At 46.9% G+C, this 19,119-nt stretch overlaps 2 protein-coding genes across 2 annotated transcripts in view; one reads left to right on the forward strand and one right to left on the reverse strand.

Moving 5' to 3' along the window:
• The first annotated feature begins 84 nt into the window (after window positions 1-84).
• LOC110498644 (SWI/SNF-related matrix-associated actin-dependent regulator of chromatin subfamily A member 5) lies at window positions 85-10,315 on the forward strand. The gene is made up of 23 exons (XM_036954240.1): window positions 85-385; window positions 1,235-1,345; window positions 1,430-1,596; window positions 1,736-1,836; window positions 2,311-2,411; window positions 2,620-2,799; window positions 3,191-3,346; window positions 3,505-3,636; window positions 3,844-3,912; window positions 4,233-4,342; window positions 4,450-4,676; window positions 4,904-5,025; window positions 5,239-5,391; window positions 5,638-5,770; window positions 5,891-6,039; window positions 6,238-6,465; window positions 7,313-7,426; window positions 7,712-7,834; window positions 8,017-8,149; window positions 8,312-8,430; window positions 8,939-9,151; window positions 9,316-9,429; window positions 9,664-10,315. Exons 1-23 carry the CDS (start codon window positions 311-313, stop codon window positions 9,730-9,732), a joined length of 3,099 nt encoding a protein of 1,032 aa, XP_036810135.1. The 5' UTR covers window positions 85-310; the 3' UTR covers window positions 9,733-10,315.
• Window positions 10,316-10,795: 480 nt separating this feature from the next.
• LOC110498645 (FRAS1-related extracellular matrix protein 2) overlaps window positions 10,796-19,119 on the reverse strand; it is a 51,720-nt gene continuing 43,396 nt past the window's right edge. The window contains exons 13-24 of the mRNA XM_036954239.1: window positions 18,402-18,560; window positions 17,615-17,918; window positions 17,317-17,448; window positions 16,770-17,101; window positions 16,264-16,456; window positions 15,845-15,949; window positions 15,383-15,510; window positions 14,808-14,942; window positions 14,460-14,586; window positions 13,353-13,540; window positions 12,736-12,882; window positions 10,796-12,494 (exon numbers count right to left, since the gene is read on the reverse strand). Coding sequence (XP_036810134.1) covers window positions 11,892-12,494; window positions 12,736-12,882; window positions 13,353-13,540; window positions 14,460-14,586; window positions 14,808-14,942; window positions 15,383-15,510; window positions 15,845-15,949; window positions 16,264-16,456; window positions 16,770-17,101; window positions 17,317-17,448; window positions 17,615-17,918; window positions 18,402-18,560 — 2,553 coding nt within the window. The 3' untranslated portion in view covers window positions 10,796-11,891. The remainder of the gene's footprint in view (window positions 12,495-12,735; window positions 12,883-13,352; window positions 13,541-14,459; window positions 14,587-14,807; window positions 14,943-15,382; window positions 15,511-15,844; window positions 15,950-16,263; window positions 16,457-16,769; window positions 17,102-17,316; window positions 17,449-17,614; window positions 17,919-18,401; window positions 18,561-19,119) is intronic.

Raw genomic sequence — 19,119 nt, forward strand, 5'->3', positions numbered from 1 at the left:
TGGTAGATGTAGCAGATGGTTTATAACTTGTAAATGTGCGCAGATTTTGCATTTCGGGGGGAAAACACGCAGCCACGCTACGAAAGTCTCGCGAGACAAAGCGGAACCTTTGAGAACGCGGGTAGCGGGGAAAGGAAGCTAGCGAATGAATCACTTGTAGCCAGCCAGTCTCTTTCATAATAAACAGTAGGACTATAGCAGCGTATTTTCTGAAATAAAGTTTTTGAAAACCATATCTGCCATTTATAGGCGGACGAAGTAATCGAATAAACAGACGATCGATTTAAGTCGAGGAAGAAATTCGGTAGCAATGTCCGAGACTGGAAACGGCGTGGAGCTGCGGGAAGAGCGAGCAGTTGAACTTGAAGAAACCGGAGGAGTGGAGGTGAGCCTGAACAAAATAATAATAATACAAATTCTGAGCCCATCATTAGAAAAAATGGCTCAACAACTTTTAGATTATGCTAAAATCAACCATATGTCCTTTGTCACTTCCAACGCGAGCCATCTCAAACTTTGTCTTTGCTAGCTCGAGTTGTTTAGCTAGCTAGCATTAGCGTCGTTAGCTAACGTTAATCACCAGCTCCGACCCATCTTCCCGGAGAGTGTGTCTCGCAGTACTGTATAGTAGAGAGCTATCAGCTAGCCTGTTTAATAAACACTCATCTAACTATGCTAGCTAACGTTACATCTAATACACTTGATTTGAATACGCATCAAGGGTTTCTATAAAATTGTAGCAGTTGTTTACATCTGTTTGACGCTGCATTCGATCCTCTGTATACTTGTGCAGCTTATCTCACATTAAGACAACTGGGAAGTCCCAGTCAAATCGTGACGTCAGTGATCTTCAGGTTGGGAAGTCGGAGCTCTAGAGCAGTTTTTCCCGAACCTGGTCCTCGTGTACCCCCAACAGATTCGTTGTTGTAGCCCCTTGACAAACACACCCCGTCCAACTCATTTAGGGCTTGTTGACAAGTCGAACCAGGTATGCTTGTCCAGGGTTACAATAAAAAGTTGTACTGTTGGGGGTACTCGAGGACCAGGGTTGGGGAAAACTGCCCTAGAAAGATGCCCGAGTTTCCAACTTGGAATTCAAAATATTTTTCCCAGTCGGAAATGTTTTTTTCTTCTTTTTTTTGAGTTCCCCGATCTTGAAGGCACTTGGGTCAGAAGTCTGAGATTTCTGAGTTCCCAGTTGTTTTGAAAGTGGCGTTGCATTCCTCTTTTCCAGGAAAGGGATGATGCGTCAGAGGCCAGCAAGGAGGAGTCTTCTGAAGCCGGACAGGATGCCCAAGATGAGGACCCCTCTTCATCTACAGCGCCAGCCTATGAGGAGAAAGTGGTAATGGCACACTGCTAGATGTTCATTTACAGTTTTAATATGTCATTTGTTGCTCACAAAGTTTCACTGCTTTTCTGTGTGTAGGCATCAGACCGGACCAACAGATTTGAGTACCTACTGAAGCAGACAGAGGTGTTTGCCCATTTCATCCAACCCGCGGCCCAGAAGACCCCCACCTCCCCGCTCAAGATGAAGCCAGGGCGCCCTCGTGTCAAGAAGGACGAGAAACAGAATCTCCTCTCGGTCGGGGAGTGAGTATACATCACAACACGCAGAACAACTTGACCCGATGATTCGTCAGTCTTCCGTGGGAGTACATTGGGTGTACGTGTGGGGCATTTGATATGCTGTCTCTGATGAATTGCGGGTACCCCTTTCTCTCTTTGACAGTAACCGTCATCGTCGCACAGAGCAGGAAGAGGATGAAGAGCTGCTGAGCGAAAGCAGCAAGACAACCAACGTCTGCACCCGCTTCGACGAATCTCCCTCCTGTAAGCAGTCGCATGGTTTTACTCATTAGAGCTACAATATATAACGTCTTGGGCGACCTGACCAAATTCTCATAGAAATGTGTGTTATAGATCTGTCCTTCTCATTGAAAGCAAGTCTAAGATGCAGTATATCTGTTCTAGGTTCTCATTTTCTATGCTATCCGTGGTTAAGTTTAGCATCTTTTACTTTCGGTTTTGTACACCAGCTGAAAATACAAAATGTTTTAGTTATGGAAAATACATTTCACAATGGTTTAGATGGTACAAAGATTCTCTACACTAAACTTGCTTGTTTTGTCACTGACTGAAATTAGGTGAACTATTAGAATTTTAGCAAACAGGAAATGGCTTCTGCGTAGTGCATCTTTAATGTAGCAAAGTTCTGACCGGGACTACTATAGTCCATATCTGAATGGGAAGTATGTCAAACTTGTGCAGTACTGAGTATGTTGTGCTGTATCTATCTCCCAACAGTTGTAAAAGGGGGTACAATGAGAGACTACCAGGTCCGTGGTCTGAACTGGCTCATCTCTCTGTACGAGAACGGAATCAACGGGATCCTTGCTGATGAAATGGTAGGTTCTTGTTTCAAACTAAAGTGAAAAATATTTTGGTATTCCGGTGGTTCTACATGCATATCTCTTGGTGTGTGTGTGACTCATGAAGATTACTCCTGGACTACAGCAGTAACAGCATCCAAATACCCATTCATGCTAAAAATCGGTATTCAAATGATTGTGTTTTATTTTTATATATACTCTCACCTTGCCTGTTGTCCTTCAGGGTTTGGGTAAGACCCTGCAGACCATCTCTCTGCTGGGGTACATGAAGCACTACAGGAGCATCCCTGGGCCCCACATGGTGCTGGTGCCCAAGTCCACTTTGTACAACTGGATGAACGAGTTCAAACGTTGGGTCCCCTCCCTCAAAGCAGTCTGCCTCATCGGAGACCGAGAGCAGAGGGTGAGCTATGAGCAGCAGCAGACCACATGAATTCTCTGATGTAAAATGAACAGGGCATGTTGATTGCGGTAGATCAGCTGGAAAGCATTGGGTGGTGACTGTGGGACAGTGTTGAGGCTTATGTGTTTTCCAATGTTCCATATGGGAAGAAATGTTGTCATGGAAATAGTCCGTTAATCTCTCTCTCTCCGTCTGCAACTGAAAGCGTAACACGTAGATTTCCTGCAACATAAGACGACTAATGGATGTTATGCATAATGCAATCCAATGCAAGTTAGTCATTTTTCAATAACTTGTACTACAGCACTACAGAAGTTAGACTGGTGATGTTGCTGGGGCTTTGGTCTTGTGCCCCACCGATAACCCTGTACCCCCCCCCCCCCCCCCCCAGAATGCCCTGATCAGAGATGTGCTGCTGCCAGGGGAGTGGGATGTGTGTGTCACCTCTTACGAGATGCTCATCATAGAGAAGGCCGTGTTCAAGAAGTTTAACTGGAGGTACCTGGTCATCGACGAGGCCCACAGGATCAAGAACGAGAAGTCAAAGGTTCGGGAGCTTCTAAAGTTGACACACACTGTATACATATTTGATTAAATGTAAATATGTGATTTCAAATGTGTATATACACTAACGAAACGTCAATGGGCTCAACTCACAAAAGACTCTTAGATGGTTTGTCTGACCCGTGTATGTTTGCGCTGTAGCTGTCAGAGATAGTGCGTGAATTCAAGACCACCAACCGTCTGCTGCTAACCGGCACCCCGCTGCAGAACAACCTCCACGAGCTCTGGGCCCTGCTCAACTTCCTGCTGCCAGACGTCTTCAACTCCTCAGAGGTAAGAGGCAGATAAAACAGGATGAACTTTAATGTACCCGGGGGGAACAAATTGTTGAACACACAGACAATTGCCCTCCATTAATACTACAGTTTAGGAATTTAGGCTTAATAACACTTAGTGAAAATAACAATATTCTCTATTTTTCACTTATTTAAAGGGCCCCGAAAATATGGATTGATTTAACTTTTTGTTTTTCTCTCGAAGGACTTTGACTCATGGTTTGACACCAACAACTGCCTGGGGGATCAGAAGTTGGTGGAACGTCTTCACACTGTAAGTATCTGAAACACTTCCTTACATTTAACTGTACTGTATGAATGTGTACTGTGTATATATGAATAGTGAGTAAATGGTATTTTTGTCTCTTGGTGCCTTGACAATGTATTACTTTCAATTTTAATGTAGTAACATCTTGTGTTGTTCTTGTCTAGAACTGTTTTTGTGGATCCAGGAAGAGTATCTGCTGCATGTTCAACAGCTAATGGGAATCCTAATGAACTAAACATGTATCCATGTAGGTTTTTATCAAATAGTGTTATGGGGCCTTCCCTTACCTTTCATTGGTTGTTCTCTCTCTGGGTACGTGTGTGTAGGTACTGCGTCCTTTCCTTCTGCGTCGTATCAAAAATGAGGTGGAGAAGTCTCTGCTGCCTAAGAAAGAGATCAAGATGTACGTGGGGCTGAGTAAGATGCAGAGAGAATGGTGAGTAGCCCACACACAGTCAACGTATGCCCTTTCCCTGCCAAACAAATTCTTCAGCCCCGTGCACTATAATGTGTATTTGAAAACAGTGTCCCGTCTCTCCTCAGGTACACCAAGATCCTGATGAAGGACATAGACATCCTGAACTCTGCAGGGAAGATGGACAAGATGCGCCTGCTCAACGTCTTGATGCAGCTGAGGAAGTGCTGCAACCACCCGTACCTGTTTGACGGGGCCGAGCCCGGCCCGCCTTACACCACCGACTTGCACCTGGCCGTCAACAGCGGCAAGATGGCCGTCCTTGACAAGCTGCTGCCCAAGATGAAGGCTCAGGGTGGGTGGACGAAAGGCTCCCCTCTAAGACCGGTTACAAAATGGGTGTTTTTATGGCCTGTTTGATGGCCCTGTGGCCCTTTCAACTTTAAGGTTGATATGGGGACGGTGTTGTGTAAAGGCTATTTCAGACTTTTTGTTATTCAAACTACTATGTTAAAGTTGCAGCAGTGTAGGCTTGGTGGATGATTGATTGGTGGCCATTTTGAACTCCCCTCCCTCTCCCAGGCTCCCGTGTGCTGATCTTCAGCCAGATGACCAGGATGCTGGACATCTTGGAGGACTACTGCATGTGGCGCAACTTCGGCTACTGTCGCCTGGACGGACAGACGCCCCACGAGGAGAGACAGGTACGACTATGACTCCCACTCCTGGATCTCATTAACAGCACTGGCTTATTACCCTGGTCCCAGATCTGTTTGTGCTGCCTTGGTGTGACATTGACCATAGTAGTTGGCAGGGCAGCACACGCAGATCTGGGACCAGGCTAATAAATGGCTTGTAAATTCAAACAATTTAACTTGTCGCAGTTTGAACACACTTCATTTCCCATGTTCCTCTAGATCTCCATCAACGCATACAATGAGGAGGACAGCCCTAAGTTCATCTTCATGTTGAGCACCAGGGCCGGAGGGCTGGGTATTAACCTGGCCACAGCTGACGTGGTCATCCTCTACGACTCAGACTGGAACCCTCAGGTCGACCTACAGGCCATGGTCAGTACCTCTCATGCACACACGTTCGTGGACTAATTAATCAGTCTTTTATATGACATTTTACTATTACTTTAATTAGAATTTGCCCTACAGATTTAACATGTTCAATTCCCCCTAGTTTGAATCATATCACAACAAGTGAGCTTACATTCAATAGAATCTCTCAGTAACTTAATTGATCAAGATGCTTCTACCTGGTAACTGTTAGACACTTACCTGATTGGTTCATTTAACATTTCTTCTCAGGACCGAGCTCACAGGATTGGTCAAAAGAAGCAGGTGCGCGTGTTCCGTTTCATCACGGAAAACACAGTAGAGGAGAGGATCGTGGAGCGAGCCGAGATGAAGCTCCAACTGGACTCCATCGTCATCCAGCAAGGTACTGCACCGGTGGCCATTTTGGATCTCCTCTTCCCAGTTTCAAACCTACACTATTGAAGTCAATGCCTTGGTAATGCAACTGGCTGACTTGTCTGTGTCTACTCTGTCTGTTCTACAGGAAGGCTAGTGGATCCCAATGCCAACAAGCTGGGGAAGGACGAGATGCTGTCTATCATCCGGCACGGCGCCACGCACGTCTTCGCCTCCAAGGAGAGCGACATCACCGACGATGACATCGACGAGATCCTGGAGCGAGGCGAGAAGAAGGTCAAAACACAGACGGACAAGGGCCTAGCGCTAGCATTGGGCCTAGCATTAGTGTTTATCTGCACTCAGATCATTTATATAATATGTGATAGCATTAGCATTGCTATATGTGGGTTGAAATGGCAGTATCTAGAGGCCAAACACATTAGCAATGTGTAGCTAGATGCTAACGCTTTGCTGTGTGTTTGTATCTGACAGACCATGGAGTTGAAGGAGAAGATGAACACCATGGGCGAGAGCTCCCTGAGGAACTTCACCATGGAGTCCGACAACAGTGTGTACACCTTCGAAGGAGAGGACTACAGGGAGAAGAAGAAGGTGGTCACCAACTGGATCGAGCCACCCAAGAGAGAGAGGAAGGCCAACTACGCAGTGGATGCCTACTTCAGAGAGGCCCTGCGTGTCAGCGAGCCCAAAGCACCCAAGGTAAGCCTCGCTACCGCCGGCCTCTGGCTATGTATACGCACGCCACTGGGAATAGCTGTGTGGAATGAATCAGACCATCTTTCTCCATGACTAAAACTCCTGTTCTCCTCTTCCAGACCATCTTTCTCCATGACTAAAACTCCTGTTCTCCTCTTCCAGACCATCTTTCTCCATGACTAAAACTGCTGTTCTCCTCTTCCAGACCATCTTTCTCCATGACTAAAACTGCTGTTCTCCTCTTCCAGACCATCTTTCTCCATGACTAAAACTGCTGTTCTCCTCTTCCAGACCATCTTTCTCCATGACTAAAACTCCTGTTCTCCTCTTCCAGACCATCTTTCTCCATGACTAAAACTGCTGTTCTCCTCTTCCAGACCATCTTTCTCCATGACTAAAACTGCTGTTCTCCTCTTCCAGACCATCTTTCTCCATGACTAAAACTGCTGTTCTCCTCTTCCAGACCATCTTTCTCCATGACTAAAACTGCTGTTCTCCTCTTCCAGACCATCTTTCTCCATGACTAAAACTGCTGTTCTCCTCATCCAGAGCATCTTTCTCCATGACTAAAACTGCTGTTCTCCTCTTCCAGACCATCTTTCTCCATGACTTAAACTGCTGTTCTCCTCTTCCAGACCATCTTTCTCCATGACTAAAACTGCTGTTCTCCTCTTCCAGACCATCTTTCTCCATGACTAAAACTCCTGTTCTCCTCTTCCAGACCATCTTTCTCCATGACTAAAACTGCTGTTCTCCTCTTCCAGACCATCTTTCTCCATGACTAAAACTCCTGTTCTCCTCTTCCAGACCATCTTTCTCCCCGACTAAAACTGCTGTTCTCCTCTTCCAGGCTCCTCGTCCACCTAAGCAGCCCAATGTGCAGGACTTCCAGTTCTTCCCCCCAAGGCTGTTTGAACTGCTGGAGAAAGAGATCCTATTCTACAGGAAGACTATCGGCTACAAGGTATACAACATGTACTGTTACTAGTGTCAGTGATGGCAGGTGCCACTTAAAATCGAATGACGGGCTCATACTAATGGCTGGAATGGTGTATATGTGTTTGAGCCATCCTCCCCTCAGCCTCCTCTCTGGTCAATTATGACGCCATCAGTGTGATAATGTTCCATCAGACGGCGGACATTTTGGATCTCCTCTGTGCAGTTTCAAACCAACACAGTCGGTTTGGTTTAGAATGGGATGTATCTGTTGAGAGTTTAAGTGTATATGTGTTATCCATTATCTCTCCAGGTTCCTCGTAACCCAGAACTGCCCAACTCGGCCCAGCACCAGAAGGAGGAGCAGGCCAAGATTGACGAGGCCGAAGGCCTATCAGAGGAGGAGCTGGAGGAGAAGGAGAACCTCCTCTCGCAGGTAATTGGCTGAAACAAGACCTCCAACTTAAACACTAGACATTCATCATAGTGCCATGTCATATTTATAGAACTACATGTAGTTCAGTTGAGATACTCTTTAATGGCTTCAACTACAAACTAGAGAAAAATGTTAGCATTTGTGGCTTGTGTCGTTACAAACTGTCATCGATCTCTCCACAGGGCTTCACCATCTGGAACAAGCGTGACTTTAACCAGTTCATCAAAGCCAATGAGAAGTGGGGGAGAGACGACATCGAGAACATCGCCAGAGAGGTGGAGGGCAAAACCCCAGAGGAAGTCATGGAATATTCCGGTAAGAAGAAGAAAAAAAAACATTTTCCTTATTTTTCTTTTCAAATTGCAGAAATGTATCTGAATCTACTTCTTATATAGCTAGTGGACATTACTCCCAAGTGTATGACCGAGATCTAGAGTATTATGATCTAAACGTGTGTGTGTGTGTGTACACACACAGCTGTGTTCTGGGAGCGTTGCAACGAGCTGCAGGACATTGAGAAGATCATGGCTCAGATCGAGAGGGGAGAGGCCCGCATCCAGAGGAGGATCAGCATCAAGAAAGCACTGGACACAAAGGTAAGCCATTTCAGTGAGGTCATCGTTAACAAGAACAACATTGGGGAGCCAAGAAATTTTTTATTTTGATCAGATGATCGATACAGTTGTGAAAACCTCTGGCCACTCCCAACCCTTATGAAGGTATGTGTCTGGGCCCTCCCAACCCTTATGAAGGTATGTGTCTGGGCCCTCCCAACCCTTATGAAGGTATGTGTCTGGCCACTCCCAACCCTTATGAAGGTATGTGTCTGGGCCCTCCCAACCCTTATGAAGGTATGTGTCTGGGCCCTCCCAACCCTTATGAAGGTATGTGTCTGGGCCACTCCCAACCCTTATGAAGGTATGTGTCTGGGCCCTCCCAACCCTTATGAAGGTATGTGTCTGGGCCACTCCCAACCCTTATGAAGGTATGTGTCTGGGCCCTCCCAACCCTTATGAAGGTATGTGTCTGGAGCTGGTGTCTGATCATGTCTACCAGAGGCTTACCATACACCCTGAAGGACATCTTTTCTCTCCCTCGTTGTAGATTGGTCGCTACAAGGCGCCGTTCCACCAGTTGAGGATCTCGTACGGCACCAACAAGGGGAAGAACTACACGGAGGAGGAGGACCGCTTCCTCATTTGCATGCTGCACAAGTTGGGCTTCGAAAAGGAGTCGGTCTACGACGAGCTGCGCCAGTGCATCCGCAACTCGCCCCAGTTTCGCTTCGACTGGTTCCTCAAGTCCAGGACCGCCATGGTGAGTGGAGTGGCCCCGGGCCGACAGTGGAATTAAGTACAACTTTGTTGTAGAATCAATAGAGTACAACCTGTAGATGGAGATGTGTCTTTACTTCTTCAGTAACATGATAACCATTCATTCAAAACATTACACATGTTGTGGTTGTATACTTGTGTGTGTAGGAGCTCCAGAGGCGATGCAACACCCTGATCACCCTGATTGAACGAGAGAACATGGAGCTGGAGGAGAGGGAGAAGGCAGAGAAGAAGAAGAAAGGACCACGGAGTCAGTCTTCTGTAAGATCACAACGCTCCACTTCCTGCCCATCACTGAATTCTCTGGTCATGCAGTCCTCTATCACTGTGCAGGAAGACACACACGACACTAACAATATCACACAATGTTCTTTTCCACTATATAGTCTTGTCTAAACCAATATATCATTGTAAGCAGACGTTATTGTATTATTTTTATGATCATTTGAGCTGACGCTCCGTTTCTGTCTTCCTCTTCACCCCACACTTCCTCAGGCTCAGAAGCGTAAGGGAGAAGGGACCCCAGACCCGCGAGGAGGCCGCAGGAAAAAACTAAAGCTGTGAGGCGGTGGTGGTCAGAATGAGGGCAGCGGCAGGCAGCAGTATAGTAGTCGTAGCGTCTGTTATGTTTTGTACGGGTTACCGTGGTGATACATGATGATGATTTACTGTATAAAACCCAAAAGGACTGAACTTTTCTTCACTATAGCGTGTTGTTCTATCTAGAAGATTCCAGGAGGGAACCTAGGTTCTTAGTGTTGATTTAAGGCAGCCCCGCGCACCTCTCTGATTCAGAGGGGTTGGGTTAAATGCGGAAGACACATTTCAGTTATACAACTGACTAGGTATCCCCCTTTCCCTATTGTATTCCTTCTATTCACAGGCCTGCTAGTAGGGACTAACTGACATACTGAGGCTGCGCTGATTTAGTTGAATTTTCTTTGTTGTTTTAGTTTTCTACACTTTTTTTACTAGTTCGTGAGGTGACGAGAGATTAATTTATGCCTGTTGGTTATGTTATCACATTCCATTGATTGTACCGATACCTGTATGTACCCCCCCTCCCACTCTGTTATGTTACCGACCTACATTGTAGAAAATGTATTTTTGGAACGTGTCACTAATAAATTTCCCCTTTTTTAAATAAGTCTATTCTTATGCAAAAAAATATATACTTCTGTTGAATATTTGTGCAAAGCTTTTCACACAAAGAGCAGTGGACGTTCACAAGCAGTCAGTGAAGACTAGGACCAAAATCATTCAGAAAAGTACATTTGTATTTGGCAGTTAAAGTTGGAGGACATCAAACAATTGATTGAAATTATCACAAAATTGATAAGTCACCAATTTGATCTAAATTGGTCGGAGACACATTTCTATACCTTAACTAGTTGGCACCTATTGACTTATACTGTCACTTGCATAAGATCAAGATAGTCACATACTTCAGTTGAGAAACAACATCAAATGTGGGGTTAACATATTCTTCAAGTTGCACCAGGGTTTAGTAATTAATACCTTTTCTTGTTTGCATTGTCCTGTGTTGACTTTGAACATCCTATACATGCAGGTATGTACACAGACTTATAAGAGTTAATAATATACACATGTGATTTTACATTTTTTAAACCTCACCTGAAACAAAAATGTATAAAAACATTCTGAATGAATAGTTTAAGCACTTGAATGACTAAAATGGACAACGTCACAATCCCATTGAATAGCACCATGTCTGTGCTCTGCTGCAGTGGGCTCACCTGCTGACTACCGAGGGCCTTGTAAAGCATAGCAGTGCATCAATCAATATTAGAAAATACACACATTTACCACGTTTGATACAGCCAGCTTCGACCGGACCGACAACCCAACATTCGACCCACTTGGCTCTCTAACTCGCACTCATAAAAACAAATATTAGTGGACACGGATTGAACGACCGACAACAAAAACAACATGATAGGCTAGTTCTCTTAAGAAAAACAGGACAGAATAGTCTCAAAGCTGCTCTGCACTATCAAGGGGGACGTTTAGTTGCTTTTACCTTCTGGAGATGCCATTACTGTTTTAGGATTTAATTGGGATGTTCATCTATGGCAGTTAGCATAGTTGGAAGGGGTATTCTCCACAACATCAGCCCTCGGGGACTCCTAATATTTGACACATGAACTAAAGCACACCTGAATGGAGTTCTGACAATTGGGTTGTTGAGGGGGACTAAAACCCATGTTGTACCACAGGAAAAGGGGTGAAAACACTTCATTGAGGGTTCATGGATCCTCACATGACTTTCTCTCCAGGCTTGGCCAGCCATGCATGCATTCATACTCTGGTTATAGGCCCACAACACATCAACTGACGTCAACTGTCCCAAGAATTGGCTGTGCTGTCTTCAGTGCTAGCAGAAGGCAGGGTTAGCCCTGTTTTAGGGCTCTATTCAATCCGTATTGCTGAAGTTCAAGTGTTACAGCGCAATTGAAATTGAAAGCCAGTGTTCCCGAGTTAGCGGAGACTGTATTCACGGTAAACTTGAATGTCGGCTCAATCGGAAATGACCTTTGCATTTTTATCACGCAGTCTATAACGCTTCAGCGGTAAGGATTGGATAGAGCCTTTAGACGGCACCGCAGTGGTAGAGGGTGGAACTGTTGACAACTGTCAATGTCTTATCAGAAGGCCACGGGGACGGGATGGTGTTGGTAGGAGGGCTGTCTCTAGTCATGAGCCTAGACCTCAGAGCTGTCCAAGCTGCTGCTCCCAGTACCCATCATGCCCTCTCTGCTGTTGCCACTCCCCCCGCTGTAGGCCGAGCACGACGAGGTGGAGTAGGGAGGGAACTGGCTCTTCTTCTGGTTCTTCCTCTTGCGCCGCACCAGCAGAATAACCACCATGGCCACCAGGCAGGTGAGAAGGATCAACCCGGCCAGGCCTACCAGCGTGGGCAGGGTGGAGGTGTCCACAGGCTCCCTGCCGGAGCTCTCCAGGAGGGGGCGCTCCAGGAAGGGTGAGTCGCGGTCCGACCCAGCCCGGTCACGTCCACCCCATGGCTGGCGCTGGCTCACCACCAGGCGGTCCGTGCGGTCCAGAGCGATGTGCTGGATGTTGGTTCCCCGATTGTTGTCGGTGCCGATGTCCTGGGCCAGGTCCGGAACGGGGGCAGCACGACGGTAGCGACCCAGGGAGGAGGTGTGGAGGTCGGGCTGAGGGTCGGCCACGGACGACAGGCTGTGGTGGTACTCCAGGCTGCGCTTGCCGATGCCACGGTTGGCGTTGTCTCGGGAGCGGACGGTGTAGATGGTGTGGATGAACCACTCCCGACCTGCAGCCACCTGGAACATCCAGACACAGTGGAGCTTGAGGTTAGTGATAAAGACTTTGGCCTATACCTTTCAGTGTGTGATTTCAAACAAAATTTGTGTGTTTTTGTGTGCAAGTAATCAAACTCAGATTTCAGAAACCAGATTTAATTCAACCATACAGGGACTATTTTCCCATTGTTATCCAGTTTACAGACCATATTAGGTACGATTAGGGGGCGGGGGGGGGGGGTGCGTGCGCATTTCAGCTGACCTGGAAGAGAGGCGAGGAGGACAGGGCGAATCCGTCTGAACCAGGCTGCCTGACCAGAGGCAGGCCTCCAGGAGTGTCCAGGGCCAGAGTGGCACCAAACAACACATCTCCAAACGCTGTGGCCTGGGTCTCTGGCTGAGCCTTGTCCTGAGGAGGAAAACACACACACAGGTTAGACCACTGAAATCATTACAGATAGAACCTAACTTAGAAATATTGTATAGGATGTCTATGGATTAGAGGTAGGTAGCTTAGCAGTTAGAATTGGATCAGTAATCAAAATGTAACTGGTTCGAATACGGTGGCCGACTAGGTGAAAAATCTGTCGACGTGCCCTTGAGCAAGGCACTTAACCATAATAGCTCCTGTAAGTCGCTCTGGATAAGATCGTCTGCTAAATGACTGAAACGTCAACAGCCTAACACCAGCATGGCTCACCTGTACTGAGATGTCAAGAACACAAATGGTTGTAGATGGTTGAAGCAAGAAATGACTTGTGAATGAATTAATAAATATAGCAAAACTGACCAAACTGCATTCAAAGTGACCATAACAAAACTCCAGAGTTATCTCCCCCTGAGTGGAGGCATCATGTGTTAAGTGATTGCCGTACGCACCAGGATCTTGAATCTGTAGAGCAGTGAAGGTGCGTCGGCCAGGCAGCCATACTCCTTGTTGGTGGGGTTGTACTTGGGGACGTAACCGTCAGCTCCTGTACACAGGAACACCTTCTCTATACTGCAGGAGAAGGAGTCACCCAGGTTCTGGACTGGGTCCACCATCACACGGCCGTAGATAGAGGAGCCTGGAGAGGGGGATGGAGGGAGAGATTAGAGGAGGGTGGTGTCCCAATGCTCTGTGACACTTCAACAAGCACTGAAAGCTTCATTAAATGGTTATTAAACTGTTAAATATGATCTTTACGTTCAAACTCAGAAAGCAGTTAGACAGAAAGCTGTGTGAGTTCTATAAGCAGCTAATAATGTACACTGAGTGGACAAAACATTAGGAACACCTTTCTAATATTGAGTTGCACCGACTTTTGCCCTCAGAACAGCCTCAATTGGTCGGGGCATGGACTCTACAAGGTGTCCAAATCGTTCCACAGGGAAGCTGGCCCATGTTCACTCCAATGCTTCCCACAGTTGTGTCAAGTTGGCTGGATGTCCTTTTGGTGGTGGACCATTCTTGATGCACAAACTGTTGAGCGTGAAAAATCCCAGCAGTGTTGCAGTTGTTGACACACAAACCGGTGCGCCTGGCACCTACTACTATACCCCGTTCAAAGGCACTTCAATCTTTTGTCTTGCCCATTCACCCTCTGAATGGCACACATCCACAATCCGTGTATCAATTATCTCAATGCTTAAAAATCCTTCTTTAACCGGTCTCCTCTCCTTCATCTACACTGATTGAAGTGGATTTAACAAGTGACATCAACAAGGGATCATAGCTTTCACCTGATCAGTCTAAGTCAGTCTATGTCATTAAAGAGCATGTATGTTGACTAGTGGTGTATCTATCTATATGATGACTAGTGTTGTATATATCTATCTATATGATGACCAGTGTTGTATCTATATATATGTTGACTAGTGTTGTATATATCTATCTATATGATGACTAGTGTTGTATCTATCTATATGTTGACTAGTGGTGTATCTATCTATATGTTGACTAGTGGTTCCTAGAGTGTCCACTAGGGGTCAGTAGTAGTCCAGTACCCTCTGAGAAGGCTGTGTCGGTGCTCTCTCCGAAGCCCATGGATCCGTCTGACAGCCACAGCTCCCTTTTGGACAGCAGGAACATCTGGGTGTTCAGACTGAACTCAGCCGCCACCGGGTCACTCACCTGGGGTGGTCAGAGGGCAAAGGTCAAACACAGGAGAGTTGATAAGATTTATACGATTGGTTCAATGCATTTAATCAACAAGTATCTGCTACTACTTGTTTTTAGCCTCAGACAACACCAAGACAAATCAGCATTGGTGAATGACAAAGTTTCCTCTTGATTCTAGCGTCTTGGGTATGCTAGTCTGCCAGAGACTGTGGGTATGCAGTGGTGGTGGTGACCTGCTGGAAGCGGATGTCCATGTGGAAGGTGAGGGGTTCTCGTGGGTGACACACAGGGGGAATGCTGAACTCCCCATTGGGAGAGGCACTGCAGGGGATCATCTTCACTGTGTACGTGCCAGAGTAGTCCCGCACCTACAGACAACAACATGACAACATCATTAAAACAACTTTAAAACACACCAACCATTTAAGGTAGTTACTGCTGGTCTGGTATGCATACTGTACGTGCTGCTAAAGCTAACCCTAGTCTTCTGTCATTACCGTCTACCAGTTGGCTTCAGCACAAACACTAAGAATACAAAGTTAAAGGTAGACTCAGCGATATGACGTAGGTACACAAAGTAAACAGCATAGTGGGTCCATTTCCTCAACAACTAAGAGCGCTGTGCTGTTTTGGTCCTGCATCTACCACGCTCTGACAGCGTGAATTAAACCGGTGCACACACGCAGATACTGTGTGTGACAGTGAAGTCTTGTCTCTCGCTCATCGCAATATCTACGGTGCAGCTCGTGGCCACGTCATATCGCTGAGTCTACCTCTAATACAGACAATGATCAAGATGGCAGCTCACAGCGAAGTCAGAGACGAAGCTCCACTGCTGCATGGGCTGGTTGTAGGTGGGCTCAGTCCTGATCAGGGCCAGGGTGAAGGTCAGGCCAGAGAGGTCAGCACACATCACCATGGACGACAGAGTGGTTCCTGGAAACACACAGTCAATCCTCTCTTTAGTCTCACACGTACACTTCTGTTGAGCGTTTCTTTGCTTGATGTGTCTGACAAAGGGCATACATGAACACAACCTCTTAAGACTGGCGTTGTACTGAACACACCTCCTTGTAAGGTATACACATTTTACATTGTTGACAGTAGTTTTATTCTTACTGAAAAGGGTAAAGGGTAATGTCATGTTGACATTTGGCAGAACAACCCCTTAGACGGTTCCATTCTAATAGCGGTACAGGATCTGGGTAATAGTGCAACATAATAGGAGAGAAAGCTTTACAATCACCCTATCGGGGTGCGTGCGTAATACCTGGGTGGGACATGACAAACTGTCCCCTGAAGCGGGCCTCAGTCTTGAAGTTGACCACCAGACGTCCCTCCTCGTTGATCCTCATGCTGGTGGGGTACATGGATCCTATAGGGACACAGTTACATCAAACCAGGGTTATTGTCCACCTCTGTCATTTACTGGTGAAATAATGCATATGACACTATTTACATTTTAGTCATTTAGCAGACACTCTTATCCAGAGTGACTTACAGGAGCAATTAGGGGTAAGTGCCTTGCTCAAGGGCAGATCGACAGATTTTACACCTCGTCAGCTCGGAGATTCTAATCAAATGTGCCTGCAGACTATTAATTATACAGGTATTAACAGAGTAATACTGCAAGCCATCCACCTCACTGTAGTACTTAAAATAGCCAACAGTGGGCCGAATTGGCTGTACCTTGTAGTTCAGCCTCCGGCGGGCTGCCGATTCCATCCTGCCACAAGATGGCGGTGTCGTACACAAAGGTGAGCTTGAGCTCTGACTGCAGGTCAAAGTGCTGCCATCCTCCCACGGCGACGGGGGAGTGGAAGACATAGGACACATAGAGAGGCACGCGCAGAGTCACATAGGACTGGACCAGGTTCAGCACCTAGAGGAAGAGCAACACAGAGATACATAGTCAGGGTCACCTTCAACTGTACCTGGATCAGCATATACCACAGTACAAAACAGAAGGATAGGAACACTTCAGAGCATTCAAGCATGAAAGGTAACATAGAGGGAATTTAACACCAAGGGAATTTAACACAGAGGGAATTTCAAAATGTCTACTTTCAACTTGACAGATTACTGAAAAAACAACGACAGCAGACTGAGTAATCGAGAGCTGCACACAGAGAACAGCGTGTCAGTTTGTGTGTGTTTGCATCAGTGCATATGTGTATGTGTCTCTCTCTCAGTACCTGTCCATCCGTCCCGATAGAACCTCCACAGGTGGTGAGCAGCTCGGACATGTCGTAGTAACTATTAAACTCCCACAGACAAGCCTCCAGATTCAGGTTCCTGTAGAATCTCAGGCTGTTGGTGGAGCGCATGTCGGCGCTGTACTGGTAGGGCGATGTCTCGCCGATGATCTCAGGGTTCTTGGTGGCGTCGGTGATGAAGCCGTGGCCTGTCTGGATCTCGTTGAAGTCCAGTAGGTTAGAGCAGCGGTGGTTGCCCACGCGCGTGCCGTCCGGAGACAGGGTCAGCTCGAAGTTGGACAGGGGCCGCGTAGAGATGACAGGTAACATGCCTGAGGAGAAGATGGGTGAGAGAGAGACGGTTTCAATACATCATCAATCCATTGCAACATTAATAAATCTTTTAATGACCTGGTAACTTTTTACCCTTGACAACTGATCTTGAATCAGTTCTTTCTACCTCAGTCCTATTGTCATCGATCGTTAGCTAAACAATCAAACTGACTCTAGACCAGTAGGTAAGGACATGACAGAGCCTGTTACTCACCGTCCATGTGCGGCATGTTGACAGTGAGTTTGATGAGGTTGGGGAAGTCAGGGTCGTCAGGGCCGGTGTAGCGGATCTTAGCAGAGAAGGGCTCAGCTCCCACCGTGCCAGAGATACGTGGTTGACACAGACCTACACAGACATATTATTGTCGGATAGACAATCATCCTTGAACTCTCCATCGCAAGGCCTACGTAACTCTGTCCTAATAAGGACATATAACAGATGTCATCAACAGTCATGAAGGTTGATGCCACTGAACTCTGAAGTCACCCCTCACCCCCCAGTCTTCACTCACCCTCCTCCCTGCTGACCACCATGATGGGACTGGACAGCTCCAGACCAGCATCCCCGTTCGTATTGAACGCCCGGGCAGCACACTGGACTCTCGACCCAGCCTGGAAGTAGATGGAGTCCAGGGTGATGGACTTAGTGTTGGTGAAGAAGGTGTTGGTGTCCACCTCTCTCAGGGGCGAGGTGACCCCGTCCGACCCGCTGGGGGCGCTGACCAGCCAGCGGTACTGGGTCAGGGTGTCGTTGATGCTCTCCGCCGTGCAGATGGAGCCCGTCTTGTCAAAGTCGTGGTATTTGGGGTTGCAGGCCTGCAGGTGAGGGAGGGGCCACAGATACGTGGTATTATGGTATGTAATAGGGGCCACAGATACGTGGTATTATGGTATGTAATAGGGGCCACAGATACGTGGTATTATGGTATGTAATAGGACGATACACAGTCGTCTTGTAAACCGTGCTTTACGAGGCTATATGCAATGGTATATCGGTAATATGTATTTGAGAAGACACGTGTACATTTGTTATGCCGGTGAAAGGGTCTCATGTTTAGGATTTAGTCAGAACTGGAGAAAGCATTTTGATTTTCCACTTAAACAACAGGTTTTGAAACCATGAAACACAAAGACCTTCAGTTTGACGCCTCGGCTTTCTGGACTGGATGAAAGTATTCCGACCTTGTCGCTAGCTTTACATGTTTAAACACCTGGATATAAGGTCTGTGTGTGTGTCTGTGTGTCTAGGGGGTTGCATTCTGCGTGTGTGTGTGTCTAGGCCCAGTGGCCACCACTCACCGTCACACAGACGATGGGGTAGCCAGTAGAGGGGTGAGGGTTGTCCCTGGTGCGGGCCGTGTCATCGTACATTAGCAGGGACACCACAGTAGGCACAGCCGGGAAGGTGACGTCTGCCACGCTGTCCATCTCCTCGATGTACACAATTGCCTTACTCATCTGATGAACGGGAGAGAGAGAGATTCAAAACACCATTCCGTGGGTGTAGTACACATTATGGTGTTCTACATTGTAAACTTGGACGTTTGAGAAGGTGGAGTCCACCTTAGAACAGCATATTTGTAATACCAAAGGAGAAAAGTGAGTTAAAGTGAGCGTACACCTCTAGCATTATTTGTGTCAGGTTAGTGGTATGGTACAGTACATGTCTGGGATGCCACATAGCTGTGTTTTGTAGGGCACACTGCTCTGTGGGTTGACTTGAGGGACATTCTCATAGCATGGACTCAACCAGGAAGTCTTTTTATAATAGCTGGTGATTTGGGTGCTGGGGATGCTGACAGTGGCAGCTGCTGCCTGGCTATTTGTGTGTTCAAGTGTGTGTGTGCATGCCTTGAGACCCGCTGAGGGTATTTATATGGTGTGTGTGTGTCTCGGTGGGTGATCTAGGTGGGTGTCAGCAGCATACCACCCTGCATCTCACTGCTGGCTTGCCTCTGAAGCTAAGCACGGTTGGTCCTGGATGGGAGACCAGATTCTGCTGGAAGTGGTGTTGTAG

This window comes from Oncorhynchus mykiss, chromosome 19, assembly GCF_013265735.2.
Source record: "Oncorhynchus mykiss isolate Arlee chromosome 19, USDA_OmykA_1.1, whole genome shotgun sequence".
NCBI lineage: Eukaryota > Metazoa > Chordata > Actinopteri > Salmoniformes > Salmonidae > Oncorhynchus > Oncorhynchus mykiss.